This window comes from Vombatus ursinus, unplaced genomic scaffold, assembly GCF_900497805.2.
Source record: "Vombatus ursinus unplaced genomic scaffold, bare-nosed wombat genome assembly UNPS02001287.1, whole genome shotgun sequence".
In the NCBI taxonomy this organism is placed as follows: Eukaryota; Metazoa; Chordata; class Mammalia; order Diprotodontia; family Vombatidae; genus Vombatus; species Vombatus ursinus.
The window spans coordinates 1,135,113-1,153,496 of record NW_020941065.1 but is presented as its reverse complement, the minus strand read 5'-3'; the positions used below and the strand labels follow the sequence as shown (position 1 = coordinate 1,153,496).

The window sequence follows — 18,384 nt, the reverse complement described above, 5'->3', positions numbered from 1 at the left end:
AGAGAGAGACAGAGAGAGGAAGGAGGGCAAGAGAGGGAGACAGAGAGGGAGGGGGAGAAAGAGGGAGGGGGACAGAGATGGAGAGGGAAACAGAGAGAGAGGGAAGGGGGGATGGGGAGATAGAGGGTAGGAAGATGAGGAAAAAGGATGGAACGACAAATGAGAGGAAAGGGAGGAGATTTAGAGAGAAGGAAAGAGGGCAGGAGAGAAAATACAAAGAATCAGAGGAGAGTCAATGGGAAAGACACAGAGAGATAGGGAAAAAGGCAGAAAATGAGGAAAAAGGAGGACGAAGGAGAGTCAGTGAGAGAGAAAGAATGACTCGGAAAGAAGGAGAGATGGAGGGACAAAGAGATGGAGAGTCAGAGAGGGAGAAACGCAGCAAGACAAAGGGACAGATGGAGAGAGTCGGAGAGCAAGGAGAGAGATGAAGAGCGGTGGGGAGGGTTGCATGGCCAGGAGCGGGGCTGCCCCCACTCCCCAAAGGCCTCTCTAGACGCTTGCCTCTGCACTGCACCTGGGCCCTTGTTGCCAAGGCAACCGGAAACCTTGGCCTTCAGAGACGGCACCTCCTGCGCATGTCCCCTCTTTCCTCACCCCCAGTGTCAGACACTACCTTCCCCCCAGCCCTCAGATACTTATAGCTGCTTAGGGTTGGGGGGCTCAGCCATTAGGTTTGCTCCCTGGACTGGCGAAACGATGCCGGATACTCTGTAGTCTCTCCAGGCCAGGGCCAGGCTAGGTCTGCTCCTGTCTCGGGGTCCAGCTCTCCTACTTTATCCCTCCCAGGCTTACAGAACCCCTCCACTCCCACCATCACGTACAGCAGCATCCTTCATTGCTTCCTCCTGTCCTCGATCTTTGGGTCTGAAAGGGAGAATAAGGGAGACACTTGATCTGGGGGAGGGGACCAGCAAACTTCCTGCCACCAGTAGGATGACACACTCCCCCTGCCCCACACACAGCTCTCAGGGACCATGCCTGGCTATGGCAGAGAGATCTCATGGAGATCTTTGATTTTACTAGTTGTGTGATCCTGGGCAAGTCACTTAATATCTGATTGCCTTGGTTTCTTTATCTGTAAAATCAATTAATGAAGTGCTACAGGACCTACCTCTCTGAGGGTTAGAGTAAAGCTTGGAGAGGCCAAGAGGGAGTAGAGAGAATAGGATCAGGGATACCTGGGTTCCCTTCTAGGTCAGGGGTGATTCCAAGCGCAGCGGAGAGGATTTCCTCTATCTATTCCTCTATCTAGAAGATAACATGGCAGGAAAGAAGTTTGGTCCTGGGTAACACATAAGAGCTAGCATAAAGCTTGCACAGCGCTTCACAATTATTATCTCATTTGAGCTCTCCAGGTGCCAGGTGCTATCATCATACCCATTTTACAGATGAGGATACTAAGGCAGTCAGAAGTTAAGTAACTTACACAAGGTTTCACTAGGAAACATCTGAGACTGGATTCAAACTCAGGTCTTCTTCACTCCAGATCTAGTATTCTATTCAATAGGCTACCTAGCTTCTTTATGCATTTTAGGAAGATTACTCAAAAGTTGGGACGAGGTGACCAGGGTAAAGGGCCCTTCACTCAGGGCATAGAAGGATCAGCTGAAGAGACTGGGCATGTTTAGCTTGGAGGTGAGAAGACTGGGTCGGGGGAAGGGGGACATTAGAGCCTTCTTCATTAAAGGACTGAAAGGATTGTCCCCTGGAAAAGGGATAAACTGTCTTCTGCAAAGGTACAAACTAGGAGAAATGGGTGGATTTTGTCAGGAAAAGCTTCCTTACAAACTGAGAGCCATCCGTCCCAAAGTAGAATGGGCTGCCCCAGTTAGTGGTGGCCTTCTCTCCCTGGAGGCCCCCAAATGGAGGCTAGAGGACCCTTTCTTGGCTGTGTTATACTGGGGATTACTTTTGTGTAGGAGTAGGAGTAGAAGGCCACCCAGCTCACAGGCATTCTTTGACTCTGGCTTCTTGTTTCACCAGTTTCTTTCTTATTCTGCTCCTCAGCTCAAGCACTATCTCTTCCTGTTCCCCACCCCCATTCCGCCTCCTAGTGCCCTCTACCACTACTTTGTATTTTGTACATATTTTAGATACTTATGTTGTATATAATTATATGCATACTGCTGTATGGGGAGTCTCCCGCTGTAGAATGTAAACTCCTTGAAGGCAGGGACTCACTTCAGTCTTTGCATCCTCAGTGTCTGGCACACAGTAGTACGTGCTTAATACCTGGGGATTGATCATACCATTCCCCTGCTCCAGACCCTACAAAGGCTCTCTTTTGTCTACCACATCTGATCCAACTAGAGGGCTGGATGTGGAGGCAGGAAGACCAGAATGCTTCAGTCTTACCAGCTGTGTGACCCTGGGCAACTTCCTTATTTAACTGCCCTCAGCTTCAGTTTCCTCCTCTGCCAAATGGGGATAATAATATCACCTACCTCCCAGGGTCATTGTGAGGATCAAAAGTTAGCATATGTGAAGGGCTTTGCAAACTTTAAAGGGCTATATAAGTGCCAGATATCATCATCATCACCATCATCACCACCATCATCATCACCATCATCATCACCATCATCACCATCATTATCACCATCATCATCATCACCATCATCACCATCATCATCATCACCATCATTATCACCATCACCATCACCATCACCATCATCATCATCATCATCATCATCATCATCATCTCTGTCTGACTTTCAGGGTCCTCCAGGCACTGGACTTAGCCTCAAGAGACCTGGGTTCAAGTCCCCAGCTTCTCACTTGTGTGACCTTGGGCAAGTCCTTTCTCTGTTATGTCACCTCAGTTTTCTCACCTGTGGGGAGATGTGGGGAAAGCTATGATTTGCCTTCTCTCCCTCATCAGCTTCCCCTATTAGAATGTAAGCTCCTTGAGGGCAGGGACTGTCTTGCTTTTATTTGTATTCCCAATATTTGGCCCAGTGCCTAGGCCATAGTAAGCCCTTAGCATTCTATCTAGCTATCATCTATTTCTCTCTCTCAGTGTCTATCAATCAAACTAGCTATCATCTATTTTTATCTCTCTCTCTCTCTCTCTCTCTAGTTGTCATCTATTTCTATCTCTATCAATAATCTATCTTCTTTTTTTTTCTTTTTTGGAGGCAATTTGGAGGGTTAAGTGACTTGTCTAGGGTCACACAGCTAGTTAAGTGTCAGAGACTGGATTTGAACTTGATGCTTGTGATTCCAGGGTTAGTGGTGTATCCACTGGCCCATCTAGCTGCCCCCAATAATCTATCAATCATCTAGTTCTATCTCTTGGTCATCTATCAACTATTTCTATCTCTTTATCATTTATCTATCCTCTACTTCTATCTTTATCACCAATTTCTATCTCTATATTTCTATCACCTATTTCTAAATCTCTCTATCAATCACATAGCAATCATATATTTCTATCTCCTTATCATTTATTTCTATCTCTCTTTAGCATCTATTTCTCTAGATATCTACCAGTCATTTCCCTCTCTCTGTTTCCCTTCCCCACCTCTTATCTGTTACGTCACAAAGCTGTTGTGAGAAAAAGGACACACGCTGTCAGTGTGGTTGCCCAAAGATGTTACTTTCCCTTCCTCTGCCTCTACCCTCCTTCCTCTCAACCTCTGCCTTCCTCCTCCTCCTCCTGTTTCTCTCTTTTCTTCTCTCCCTTTTCCTGCCAGGGACAGTGATTAATGAGACTGGTTTTGGCTGGTGAAGCTTGAGATCCCTGGGGAGCCTGGCTTGCTAACTGGCGGCAGCTGGAGCACAAGCTGCTCCAACCTGCCCCCTCCTTCTCTATCCGGGCATTGGGTACCGAGAGCGCTGTGGAGGTCCTTCACCCCACTCTATCTTAACCAAGCTCTGGGGACTTGGATTACTCTGACTGCACCCAGTGGGGCTGGTCCTAAAGGTCTCTCTAGATCCTATAAGATAGGATAGAAATTGAAGCCATTATGATTATTTTTAGGGGATAGAGATTGGCCCTATGATTTCATCGGTATGGGAGATTCCTGGATGAGAAAATTCCCTCCACCAATGCAGGTTGGCACCTCCTCTATGACTTAGTCTTGGTGAATTGTCTAGGTCACTAAAAGCTTAAGTGACTTGCCCAGGTTTACACAGCTAGTATGTGTTAAAGTCAGGGGCTCAAGCCCCCCAAGCTCTCCATCCATTCTATCACCCTGCTTCTGATAGTTATTATTACCGGAGAGATTAGTGTGGCTTTCATTAAAGTTCTCTTCTGAAACCTAATTGTAGGGGTGACCCTGGGCTCTTAAAGTCTGGGCCAACTGAGTGCTAGTGGTTGTAGGGATCATCAGACTTTGAGGAAGACTTGGAGGACAGGCTGGCTGATGTCGGTTGTCAGAGCACCAGGCTGACTAAACCATCAGATCGGCCAGGGGAGTGGGGGAGCAGGGCAAGAGTTTATGTCTTTGTTCTTATTTTCTCTCATCCACTCATTGGAACTGGACACATCTCCCAAGTTTGGCATCCAGTGCAGACATTTCTGAAGGAGGTCTAAAAGTAATTCGAATCTACTGCCTCGTGCTTCCAGAGCCCTGCTCTTTCGAGGCTCAGCTTTGACACCACCTCCACCACACAACCTTCCCTGATTGCCCTCCAGCTGAAAGATACCATCTCCTGTCTCACATTTTCCTAGATGTGGCTCTCCCCAGAGGCACAATGGTACAGTAAAAAAAGAGAGCTGCATCTCTTCAGTCAAAGGAAGACAGCTCAGATGCTATCTCTGACAATTACTAGCTGGGTCATCTTGGGCAATTCCCTCCTTTCTCTGAGCCTCAGTTTCCTCATATATGAATTGAGGGGGAGTTTAACTGTGCTACTTTGTGTGTGTGTGTGTGTGTGTGTATGTGTGTCTGTGTGTGTGAGAGAGAGAGAGAGACAGAGAGAGAGAGAGAGAGAGAGAGAGAAAGAGAGAGAGAGAGAGGCTGAGACAGAGACAGACAGAGAAAGGGAGGGGGGAGAGAGATAGCAAGACAGGGACAGACAGAGACAGAGAGGGAGACAGAGAGAGGGAAGAGAGAGGGAGGAGAGACAGGGGAGAGAGAAGGAGAGACAGAGAGAGACAGAGAGACAGACAGAGATAGAGACAGAGGGAGATAGAGAGAGGGAGGAGAGAGGGAGGGAGGGATGACTGGAGAGGGGCAGAGACAGAGACAGAGAGAGACAGAGAGACAGGGAAAGACAGAGAGAGAAGGAGCTTGGGCAAACCATATAATCTCCTAGGGCTCAGTTTCCTCATCTGTAAAAGTTATGGAAAAAAAATCGCTTCTGAGGTCCCTTCCCATTCTATACCTATGATCCCCATGATCTCTCTGGACCACAGCTTCTCTTCTCAATTGTGCAAGATGCTTTCTAAGGTTCCCCTCAAGTTCTAAATCCTATGAAACCTCTTTCCACCATCCCTTCACATGGACGTTACATAATCTCTTCGGTATCAGTTTCCTCAACTGATAAAATTTGGGGTTTGGTCTATAGGACCTCCGAGATACTTTCCAATTCTGGATGTATCTTGTTATGACCTGGGTCCAAATTCAGCCTCAGACACTTACTAGGTGCATGATCTTGGACTGCCCTAGGCCTCAGTTTCCTCACCTGTACAATGACGGAGTTAGCCTACTGGCTTCTGGGGTCCTTTCTGGGTCTAAATTCTTTGATCTAAAGCCCCTGCACTTGTGCCAGGTCGGTCTCCTCCACAGAGCACTTCAGAGATGACCCTGGGATGGCAGATGTGTTCCCCTTCTCCATTCCTCCCGCCCCAGACTCCTCAGAGACATCCCATCTTACCCAGGTGGAATAGATGCCCTGGCACTCAGGACGGCCACACGCTGAGTTCCCGGCCGGTTCAGATTGTTTTGTCTGGGGAGCTGGGCACCACCAGGAGCACTCTGGCTCCGAGAAAAGTTGCCCCCTGGAGCCCCACCAGGTGACCGCCCGGGCTCCCCCTTGGCTGCCCCTCCCGTGGGGCCAGTGCCCCCAGCCCACAGTGTAGCCCCGGTCCCATTGAAGGTGTTACTCTGGCGCACAGGCAACGTGCCTGTCCCTGCGCCATTGCCCGAGGCCTGGTACATCTTCCTGCGCTGCGAGGCAAGGATGGCATTAGAAGCAGCCCGGGTACTGTTGACCAGCAGGCACTGCTGGCAAGAACACGGCTGGCCCGAGTTGGCACCCACTGGCCAGGACTGGGATTTGGGGATGGAACCAATGGTCAGTGGGTAGGCAAGGTCCATGCGCCGCCTCACCCGCCTCTTCCGCTGGGTCTGCCGGTTCATCTGAGACATGCTGTTGAAATAAATCACGTAGCCAAAGCCCAGTGAAGAAAGGTCCAGCCATGGATGTTGCTTCTCGTAGGCATTCTGGATGGTGATGCAGATGTCCATGTCATACGGCGTCCAGGAGCCACCGTCGTTCTCCCACTCCCACACGATGCCCTTGCCGGGTGCCGAGGACGGGTCGTAGAAGTTCCTTCGGACCGGCCGCATCGTCCCTGCCGGGAAAAGGAGGCACAGCGATGAGCCTGACCTGAGCCCCGCCTGCCATCACGCCCCTTCCCATCCATCAAGCATCAATTAGGTGTTTTTTTACGGCAGTGGAACCGAGATGTCTGGGTAACTCACTCACTGCTCTGGGCCCCAGCACCTCATTTGTAAAAAGGAGGAGGATGGACCCCTAGGCGACCTCTACCCTTCCAGTTCCACATCTGCGATCCTATGATCTAGGCAGGCAGCTAGGTGGCGCTGTGGAGAGAGCACTGCACCTGGAGTTGGGAAGAACTGAGTTCAAATCCAGCCCCAGACACTTCCTAGCTCTGTGACCTTGGTCAAGTCACTTTAACTTTATCATCTATAAAATGAGCATAGTAATAGTACCTAACTCCCAGAGTTGCCGTGAGAATAGTATTTATAAAGCAAAGTGCTTTAGAAATCTTAAAGCATGGCCTCAAACACTTGCCACTTACTAGCTATATGACCCTGGGCAAGTCACTTAACCCTGATTGCCTCACAAATAAACAAACAAACAAATAAAAAAGAAATCTTAAAGCATTATGTAAATGCTAGCTATTATCCAGGTTCCAATCTCTGGCCTCAGTTTTCTCATCTAAAAATAAAGAGTTGGACTAGAAGGTTTCTTAGTACATGGGAATGAGAGGAGACAAAAGATCTGGGTTTGAATCCTGCTGCTACCACTTACTAACTAAAACATTAGTCAAAATGTGGAAATATGTTTAGCATGGTTGTACATAACCTATATCAGATTGCTTGCTGTCTTGGGGAGCGGAGAGGGGAGGGAGGAAGGGAGAAAAATTTGGAACTCAAAATTTTACAAAAATGAATGAATGTTGAAAACTATCTTTACATGTAATTGGGAAAAAAACAAAATACTATTAAGGAAAAAAAAAAGAAACATTAGTCAAGTCATTTAACTCTCCTGGGCCTCAGTTTTCTCATCTGTAAAAAGAGAGGGTTCAAGGTCCATTCCAGCCCTAAATGTAGGATCTAAATCTATGATCTCCCGTGCTTCTGACCTCCCACAGATCCCACAGATCTCTGCCCTCCAAGAGGTGGGATGGACAGAAGGAAATGATTATGAGAGGGAAGGTACTTGAATTAAAAGGAGTTGAGGAAGGCCTCCTGTAGAAGGTAGACTTTTAGTTGGGACCTGAAGGAAGCCAGGGAGGCCAGTAGGCAGAGAGGAGGAGGGAAAGCGTTCTAGGCATGGGGGACGGCCAGAGGGAACGCCAGGGTTGAGAGATGGAGTGTTTTCCAACCCTCTGATGTTACAGATCAAACCTCTGAGGTCCAGAGAAGGAAGTGAACTTGCCCCAGGTCACACAGCTATTACATGGCAGAACCAGGGTTCAAGTCAGGGTCTGATAATTCTGGCACTAGCTTCCCACTCCATTATATACACTGCCTGCTGGGATTGGGGAGCAGGGCACAGGGAGTTGGTCCCCTAACCTCACATGTCTCCAGGGGTCCATCAGCAATCTCAAGTGAACATTTCCTATGTGTCCAGCACCGTGATAGGCACTGTGGGGGATCAGAGATGTATGGAACCCAGTCTTTGTCATCAGACAGTATACAATTAGTCTAAGAGGCAACATGCTCATAGGAAGCAGAGGACAAATGGAAAGCTGTGGGGTCCTTCATGAAGAGGGCAGAGAAGGAAGAGAGGAAGAAAAATCAGCTTGGGCTTTATAAAAAGCCCCAGAGCCCTGCAGCTGTGAGGGCCTGAGAGGCAATCAAACCCAACCCCTCATTTGATACAGAAGATGAGGCAGTGAAGGCCCAGAGCAGTTACTGGCCCAAGACCAGACCGTGACACTGTGTCTGTGTCTCCATAAGCCCCTGGTCTCCTTCCCAGACCAATGCTCTCCCTCCACCATGACTCTAGCTAACAGAGTAATGGAAAGAAGGCTAGATCTGGATGAAATCAGAAGACTTGAAATGGGAATCCTAGCTCAGGTGCCTTGAAAAGTTGTTTCAGCTCTCTGGGCCCCTGTTTTCTCTGGGGTGAAATGAGAGGATTGGGTTAGATCCCTTTCAGCTCTGGATTTATGATCCTATGACTCCTTGGGTCACATTTTCCTCATCTGTAAAATGGGATGGTTAGACTAATTGTCCTCTGAGATGCTCTCCAAGCCTAGATCCGTGATCTTATGATCAGTCTAATGACCTGGGATTGAGCATTCATTTATTCTCTTTCCACTCCAGCATATCCTTCACTCAGATATCACATTAATCTTCCTAAAGTATAAACTTGACCATTTCATCTCCCATTCAACGAATCCCAGTGGCTCTCTATTTCTTCTAGGATCAAATATAACAAAATCCCCTGGCATTCAAAGCCTTTCACAACCTGGCTCCCTCCCATCCTTCCAGTCTACTTACAGCTTGCTCCCTGACATAGGCTCTGCTGACGCTGGCCTCTGGGCTGTTTCTCAGAGAAGACACTCCAACTCCTTACGCTGGGCATTTTCCATGGTTGTCTGTCCTCAATGCCTGGAACGTTCTCCCTCCTCATCTTCACTTCCTGACTTCCTTCAAGTCCCAGCTAAAATTCTACCTTCTATGAGAAGCCTTTGGGTGGGTAGGTGGCACAGTGGAGGCAGGAAGAGGAGTCTTCCTGAGTTCAAATCCAGCCTCATTAGCTGTGTGACCCTGGGCAAGTCACTTCACCCTGTTGGCCTCAGTTTCCTCATTTGTAAAATGAGCTGGAGAAGGAAATGGTAAACTACTACAGTATCTTTGCCAAGAAAACACCAAATCAGGTCACAGAGAGTCAGACACGATTGAAATGATTGAACAATAAAATGAGAAACCTTTCCTGATTCTCCTTCATTCTTGTGATTCTATTGATAATCTCCAATTTATCCTGAAAATATCTTGTTTGTACAGAGTTGTTTTCATATAGTCTCCCCAGTCAGGCTGTGAGCCCCTTGGGACCTGTCTTTTGCTTTTCTTTGTATCCCTAGGGGTTAGCGTGGTGCCTGGCACAAAGTAGGTGCTTAATAAATGCTTATTGACTGACTTGACTTTCATTTGTTTACTCAGTCACTGGACATTCACTAAGTACCTACAGAATTGTGTGCAGAGCATTGACTATATGAGGCACTGAGACAGAGAGAAGGTTTAGAAAAGACAGGCTTCCTTTCCTCATAGAGCTTAAGGTCTAGTAGGGGGTTAAGACAACAAATACAAGTAGCTATGTACAAAATACCAAGTCTTTAGAGAGGCAGAAACAAAGTGCTACATGAGGTCAAATAGGGAGGATGTTAGTAACCAGGATAGGCTCCATGGAAGAGCTGGTCTTTGAGTATTGGATTTTCAACAGACAAGGCATTTCAGACACAGGGAACAGTGGTGTGTGTGTGTATGTGTGTGTGTGTGTGTGTGTGTGGTGCAGAGGAGAGGGTTGGTGGCTCAAAGCATACTCTGTGTGTACGTGTGTGTGTGTGTGTGTGTGTGTGTGTGTGTGTGTGTGTGTGTGATAAGAGACAAAGTTGGAAAGTCAGGGTGATGTCGTGTTCTGGAGAGTACTGAATGCCGGGCAGAGGAATATGAACTTTACCCGGAAAGCAATTGAGTTGAGGGTTTTGAGCAGAGGTGAAATATAACCCAATCTACATGTTAGAAAGATTAGTTTGGCCCCATTAGATTGCAGAGAGATTAACAGGTAGGATAATCTATCAAACAGAAAACTGCAATAGTGGGAGTGGGTGGTAATGCAGACTCGTACAGAGGAGGGTCAGTAGGGATGAAGGGAGAGAAGTGAGAAATACTGAGGAGTTAAAACTGTCAGGCGGCTCAAATCCCATCTCTTGACTTACTACCTGTGAGACCTTGGGTAAGTCACTTCCCCTCTCAATTTACTCCTCCATAAAAATGAGGAGGTTGGACTTAAATGGTCTTTTAGGTCTCTTTGACTTCGGGAACAAAAAACTTAGGAACCTATGATCAGATGTGAGAGGTGAGGGGAAAGGTTTCAAATTAGAAAGAGAGAGAAACTAAGTCTAGAGGTCCAGTTGACTGAGTCATTCATTGTCACCCGGCACAGACTAGGCACATCCAGGGATTGATGGTGAGGTGAGGGAGAAGGGGAATCATTGGGACGGGAGGCTGCTCTGGCTCAGTAACCCATTGCAGGGAGGTGGGAATAGAGTCAAAGGGAGGGGACCTGAAAGGAAAGTACTAAAGTCCAGGTAGGTCTGGCCCTGTTTAGCAGCAAAGGATTCTGCAGAAACCTCCACTTTCCTTGGCTTGTATGGACAGAGGAGAAAGCCAGGGGAGTTGGGTAGGTCATCACTGTCCAGCACAGGCTCGCTGCTGAGTTCTTGTTGGCCACTGCTCTATTTACAAAGGGTATTGATTTTTCTGCCTGTTTTCTGGTAGTTATTAAGACTTGGTCCCTGGAGCCCTTTTGAAACGAGATTGAAATCTCCAGAGTGGGGCCTTTGGGAGTAGAGTAATTAGGGAGACTGTCCTTCCAGGGCAGGTTACCCCCCACCTCTCAAGCTTCCAGTTCTTGTCTCCACCTCCTTGGCAATTTTCCACAGCTTCCCTCCAGTGCACTCCAGTTCGAGACTAGGGCAGTGACATCCTAGAACCAGCAAGAGAAATAGTCCAGAAACCCTCCAACATCCACCCCATCTCATTCTGGAGCCAGACTCTCTGAGCTGAGCAGACAGGGATGCCTGAGTTCTAATTCTCTGGGAGTGCACCCAGTATGCTGGGTGACAGCGAAACTCACTATTAGATTGTGAGCTCCTTGAGGACAGGGTCGGTTATTTGCCTTTCTTTGTATCTTTGGTGCTTGTATAGGGCCTAGCGCATAGTAGGTGCTTAATAAATGCTTATTGATTGCCTAGACTGATTGTTTCTTTCTGTGCCTTTGGCTATTGTATTTCCTAAGGAGAATTCCATAGGACAGTCCAGTTAAAGGCATCTCTCCTCACTTAAGAGGATCAGAGATCTGTTGTGGTTTTGTTATTTTTCAGTCATGTCTGATTCTTCTTGACCCCATTTGGAGTTTTCTTGGCAGAGATACTGGAGTGGTTTGCTATTTCCTTCTCCAACTCATTTTACAGATGAGGAAACTGAGGCAATCAGGGTTAAGTGACTTGCCCAGGGTCACACAGCTAGTCAGTGTCTGAGGCCAGATATGAACAGAAGATGAGTCTTCCTGACTCCAGGCCAGGCACTCTATCCACTGTACCACCCAGCTGCCACCAAACTTTAAACAATTAGAGCTCTCCAAAGTGGAATGAGCTGCCTCAAGAAGTAGTAATATCAAATGAGATAATATTTGTAAAATGCTTACTTAGCCACCTAGCTGCCCATTTCAGAGATTTAGAGCTATCTAAAATTCAGATTTCCAGCATCCAAAAAAGCTGACTTCCAGAATTTCTTTTCTAAAGCTGGCAAGAAATAGCTTATAAACGAATGTTATATCTTGGCACCACTCTAGCAGGAACGCATATTGAATCCAAGACTTAGGCACCAGTTCATCTACTTTACAGGTGAGGAAACTGAGGCAGCAGTGGTTGAGTGACTTGCCCAAGGTCACACAGGGAGGAGACATGCACTTTCAGGACAAGAATGACTTGGACCTAGGAGTCAGGAGACCTGCATTTTGTTCTCAGATATGCCACCTGTGTGACACAAAGCAAGTCACAAAAGTCTCTGAGTCTCTTTCCTCATTTCATAGGCAGCTGGGTGAGTCAGTGGACAGAACACAGGACCTGGAGTCAGGGATAATAATAACAATAATAGCTAACATAGCGCTTGCTATGTTCTAGGTACTGTGCTAAGTGATCTACAATTATTTTTTCATTTGATCCTTACGACAACCCTGGGAGGTAGATGCTATTAGTATCTTCCAGTTCACAGATGAGGAAACTGAAGCAAGCAGAGGTTAAGTGACTTGCCCAGGGTCTCACAGCTTGTAAATATCTGAGACTGGATTTGAAAAATAATGATAATAGCTAGCATTTATCCAGTACTTACTATCTACCAGGCACTGTGCCTGAGTAAGTACTATTACTTATCCTCATTTTACAGTCGAGGAAACTGAGGCAAACAGAGGTTAAGTGACTTGCCCAGGATCACAAAGCTCATAAGTACTGAGGTCAGATAACTGAGTTCAGGCCCAGAGCTCCCAATTTCAAATTCAGTTTCAGACAATTACTACACGGTGGGCAAGTCACTTAACCTCTGCTTGCCTCAGTTTCCTCCTATGTAAAATGGGGATAACAGTAGCCTCTATTTCCCAAGGGTGTTGTGAGGATCAAATGAGATAGTACTTGTAAAGCACTTCGCAAACCCTAAACTCATTTTTAAATACTATTAAATATATATTTATTTTATATTATATATTTTATAAAATCACATAATTACATATTTATATTTTATCAGTATGTTGTTATGAAATGGTTATAATTTTGTTTTTTTAATTATATTTTATACATTCATATATTTATAGCTACATTTATTAAATTAAACACACACACACACACAAACATACACACACACACACACACACACATACATATAAATGCTATTATTATTATAGCACCTATCTCACAGCACCTAAACCTCAGAGGCCTGGACTCAGGGCTATTGAGAGGATCAAATGAGGTAACATTCATGGACTTTGTAAAATGTAAAGCATTATATAAATGCTAGTTATTCTTAGTTATTTTTGTTGTTAATTAGTCCTACTGTAATTTGCTCTGGTGAGACAAATAGGGAGTCTCGTGTTTGATTTGGGGAGTCATGCTTTAGGCAGGACGTTAATAAGTGGGTCAGGAGTGGTCAGAGGAGGTCAAGTAGGATGGTGATGAAGGACCTTGAGTTTGTGGCATATGAGGAAGGAGCTGAGGCTTCGCATCCGGAAGGCTCAGAAAGGGCAAGAAACTGTCTTCAAATATTTAAAGGGTGTGGGGGAGGGATTGAACCAGTTCTACTTGGCTCCAGAACAAGGGGTAGTGGGTGGAAGACGCAAGGAGGCAGATTTAGGCTTGATGTCTGGAAAAACTTCCTAATAATTAGAGTAATCCCAAGATGGAATGGGCTGGCTGGGGAGGGAGTGGGTTCCCTTGATCAGATGTCTTCAAGCAAAGACCGTTTGTCGGGTTTTATGGAGAGGGGCTCTTTGGTCATGTATAGGTAGGACCGGGTAGCCATTGAAATATGAGATTCTGGCTTGCTGATTTGGTAATCACAGCCCAATAGGGAGGGGCCTGGGTAGACCTTCACCATCATCGGTTCATCTATTCCCCAGGGATGTTCAGTCTAGTCTGTTACACTGGTTCTACCTTACCCCATCTTGGTCACCTGCCAGGTCTGCCCCCCCCCCAACCTAGGTGAGTTTTCTCAGTTTCCTCATTTATCACATGGAAGTGGTAATAATAGCACCACCTCCCTCATGGGGGCTTTTGTAAATTTATAATTTATAAACCTTAAATCATTATAGAAATGGGGCAGCTGGGTGGTATGGTGGATAGAATGCCGGGTCTGGAGTCAGGAAGATTTCTTTATGAGTTAAAATCCAGCCTCAGACACTACCTAGCTGGGCAAGTCCCTGGGCAAGTCATTTAACCCTGTTTGCCTCAGTTTCCTTATCTGTAAAATGAGCTGGAGAAGAAAATGGCAAACCACTCCATTATTTTTACCAAGAAAACCCCAAAAGGGGTTGTGAAGAGTTGGACATGACTGAAAAGACTGAATGACATTTTTTATCGGTGGTTCTTCACCGCCATCTCCCCACTTAGCTTCTTACAGTGGAGCACAAATTGCCCCCTCCCTATTTTTGTTCCTCCTACCTCCCTTTTAGTGGGGGGCCCTGAAGAACAACAGCTGTGACCTTTTCCCTCTCTTCTCCAACCTCGGTCCTCATCACTGGGGTGAAGGGAAATGACTTCAGTGTGTGGGTGGTAGAGTCATGAGGAAAGGGGCCGCCACTGGCTGGCCAAAGGGGCCCCCACCGGAAAGGGAGCCAGGCCAGGGCCCAAGAGGGGAAGGTGGTCATGGGACATCCTGTCAGGCTGAGGGGGAAAAACATGAAGGCAGCAGCTACTGCAGAGAGTTAGAAAAGCAAGGTCATGTGTTTGTGCATGTAGCCTGGAACGACCCCACTGCAGAAGGACCTCCCCTGCTCAGAACTTTGGGAAGAACAAGAGGCCATCAGAGGCCTGGACTCAGGGTCCCCAAGTGGCCATAAAAACTCAAGTGGCCATAACAACTGCAGGAAGCAAGGCTTGGCCATCCCCAAGCCTTCCTAAGTGCCCTTAAATCAGTTATCAAAGACTTGAAGGATCTTAGATTTGGCATGGATCTCAATGACCAAAGAATCCAACTCCTGCCTGAACAAGAATACCCTCTTTGGCATGCCCAATACATGGTCATCCAGCCTCTGCTTGGAGATCTCCAATGAGGGGGAGCCTATCTCCAATGAGGGGAAGCCCATCTCCAATGAAGTGGAACTCATCATTAATGAGGGGGAGCCCACCTCCAATGAGGGGGAGCCTGCCACCAATGAGGGGGAGCCCACCACTAGTGAGGGGGAGCCCGCCACCAATGAGAAGAAACACAACACCAATGAGGGGAAGCCCACCTCCAATGAGAGGAAGCCCACCACCAATGAAGGGGAGCCCACCTCCAATGAGAAGAAGCCCACCACCTCCTAAGGCATCCAACTCCACTCTTGAGTAGCTTTCACTGGTAAGTTTTTTCTGATATGGAGCCTTACTCAGACTCCTTGCAACATCCACCCATAGTTCTGACCTCTGGGGCCAAGCAGAGCAAAGGGAATCCCTCTTTGAGTCAACAACAGCTCTCATATCTCCCCTGACTCTTTCCCAGGAAAAAAGATCCTCAACTGCCTTCAGTCTTTCTACAGCATGATCTTCAGGCTGGTTGCCCTCCTCTCACTGATTTCTAGCTTATCAATTTGCTTTCTAAGTTACAGTGCCCAGAGCTGAGCACAATACTCCATGTATGGTCTGACCAGGGCAGAGTGCAGTAGGTCTATCAACATAACCTAAGATCAAATCAGCTTCTTTAGCAGCCATTTCACACTGTTCAAAAGATCAGCGCAATCCAACCCCTTCTTTTCACAAATAACCAAACTGAGTCAGAAAGGTTAAGATATTTGCTCAAGGTCATGAAGGAAATGTGACAGAGATGTGGTTTGAACTCAGGTCTTCTGACGCCAAGTGCATTATCTTTCCACTGTATCCTTCCTGGAAATGGGTACCCTTAAATGTCACATACGTGACCTGATCATGGCACAGAACACAAGTGCATTCACTATTGTTTTCTGGGTTCTAAGCCAGATGAACTCTGAGGACCCTTCCATCTCTGGTGTTCTATGAACCCAGAGAATAACTCTCCAAAGGTGGAATCACAGGCATTGTGGCTGGTCAGTAGGGGAGATATTTTGAGATTGGGAAGAGGGGGATTATACCCCATAGGTGGCCAATCATGGCTATAAAAAGGCCAGTTTAAAAATACAGGATCTAGGGTTAATCAGTCCCAACTCCCCCATTTTATTGATGAAGAAACTGAGGTCCAGAAAGGTTCAGAGATTTACCCACAGTCACACAAACAGAAGTCCTCTGCCTATAAATCAAAGGCTCTTTTTCCTGGGCCATACTCCCCAGTTCTAGTGCCCTAACATCTGCTCTCTTCTCTTTCTTTCCCATCACTCTTTACACCCAGTTCTATGGTGGTGACTGACTCCAAGATCCCATTGCCTACCTTAATTCCCCTTGCTTTGAGGAGACAGATACCAGAGACAGAGCCAGAGCTTCCCTGAGCCTTCTTTTTTAATTTTTAATTTTTTTTCCCCCTGGAGCCTTCTAAGACTCTCAGGGTCCTGGCTAAGCTGGTCCTTGGTTCTGGAGGCCCTGGGACAATCTCATAACGATTTATCTTCAGGCCCTTTTCTATCTTGGTTGTACATTGTTTCTCCCCATTAGAAACCAGGCACTGGATTTGGGTTTTAGCTCTTTTATTTGTTTCATTGGGTCTTGGCGCATAGTAAACATTTACTGATTTGCTGGAGAGATCGCTGGGATTGCAGTAACAGGACCCGGCATATAATCTGACCTCTGCTATTTAATATCTGTGTGACCCTTGGACAAGTCACTGCCCTTTGATGGAACTCACTTTCCTCATCTGCAAAGTCAGGTTGTGTTTGGCCGTCTCTAATTGGATGTTCCATAAGCATCTCAAACTCAACATGTCCAAAATAAACTTTGTTGTCTTTCCCCACAAACCCTCCACCTTTCCCAGCTTCCCTGTTACTGTTCAGGGCACCATTATCCTTCCTAGGTCATCTAGGCTGAAAAGCTAGGGGCCATCCTCACTCTCTCTCTCTCTACCTTCACACTGGCTGTTTCTCAGGCCTGGAACTCTCTCCTTCATCCTCACTGCTTCCTCTGAATTTTTTGGGCTTCTTTCCAGTCTCAGCCCAAATCCCCAGTTAGGTGGTACAATGGATAGAGTACTGTGCCTGGAGTCGGGAAGATCTGTGTTCAAATCTGGCCTCAGTCACTTACTAGCTGTGTGACCCTGGGCAAGTCACTTTACCTGTTTGCCTTAGTTTCCTCATCTGTAAAATGGGGACAATAACAGTATTTACCTCCCATGGTTGTTACAAGAATGAAATGAGATACTATTTGTAAAGTGCTTGGGCACATAATAAAAGACTGTTATTCAATCATGTCTGATTCTTTGCAACCCCATTTGGGGTTTTCTTGGCAGAGATGCTGGAGTGGTTTGCCATTTCCTTCTCTAGCTCATTTTACAAATGAAGAAACTGAGGCAAACAGTGTTAAGTGACTTGCTCAGGGTCACTCAGCCAGTAAGTGTCTGAGGCTGGATTTGAACTCACGTCCTCCAGACTCCAGGTCTCTAACCACTGAGCCACCTAACCGTGACCATAGTAAGCACTAGAGAAATATTATTATCCCACCGTCTGCAGGAAGCTCTTCTGCTACTGCTAGTGCTTTCCCTCTATTGATTATCTCCAATTTGTCCTGTTTTAGCTTGTTTACACGTAGCTGTTTACATCTTGTCTCTTCCATTAGACTGTAAGCTCTTTGAGGGCAGGGGCTGTTATTGCCTTTCCTTGAACCCTCCGTGCCTGGCTCATAGTAGGTGCTTAATAAATGTGTGTTGACAGGACTGCCTAGATACTACTGAAATTCCCCTCCAGCTAGTAAGCCCATGATCCTCAGGCCCCTCTGGGAGCCCATGAGTGTAATCAATAATCCCATCTGAAGTGTAATGTTGGCCATGTATCCTTCCCAGGGGGCTCATCTGGCTAAACAGACGTACATTAGTGGTTTCCGTGGGCTCTCTCGTCAACAAAGCTGGCCTGGCCCTGGGCCCTGCAGCTGAAGGGAGGGGAGCATCGGGGAAAGCAGACCAAGGGAAGGGGATGGGCAGGGGTCCAGAGCCCTGCTGTGGTCACCAGAAAGCTCTCGGGTTCCCCAGAGGCAAATGAGTGGCCTTGGGGACAACAGCGTGGGGAAAGGGAAAAACAGGCAGGCTATCTATTCCCAGCTCACAGGGGTGTCTCCTAACATCGGATGACGTCCTAACTGGCTTTCGTCTCCAAGCCACAAGAGGAGTCTTGTGAGATGAGTCTTGCCTGGGCTGATGCCAAGTCTCTGCTTCCTGATTTGGGCCCGTGTTCCATCAAATCCCCAGGAACTGAGCCCTTTTAATCAGCTTTTAACGGAATTGGAGGGGCACTGGCTATGCCATACTGTCCAGCTCTTGGGCACCAGGACTATGGGTCTCAAATGACCATGGAGGGGTCCTTAGGGGAGGGATGGGA

General features: G+C 47.0%; 1 protein-coding gene across 2 annotated transcripts in view; it reads right to left on the bottom strand.

Annotated features, from left to right (window-relative positions):
• Positions 1 to 18,384, bottom strand: part of DTX1 (deltex E3 ubiquitin ligase 1) — a 61,692-nt gene that overhangs the window by 21,090 nt on the left and 22,218 nt on the right. For both annotated transcript variants that reach the window (XM_027865120.1, XM_027865130.1), the window contains exon 2: positions 5,824 to 6,523. In XM_027865120.1, coding sequence (XP_027720921.1) covers positions 5,824 to 6,523 — 700 coding nt within the window. The remainder of the gene's footprint in view (positions 1 to 5,823; positions 6,524 to 18,384) is intronic.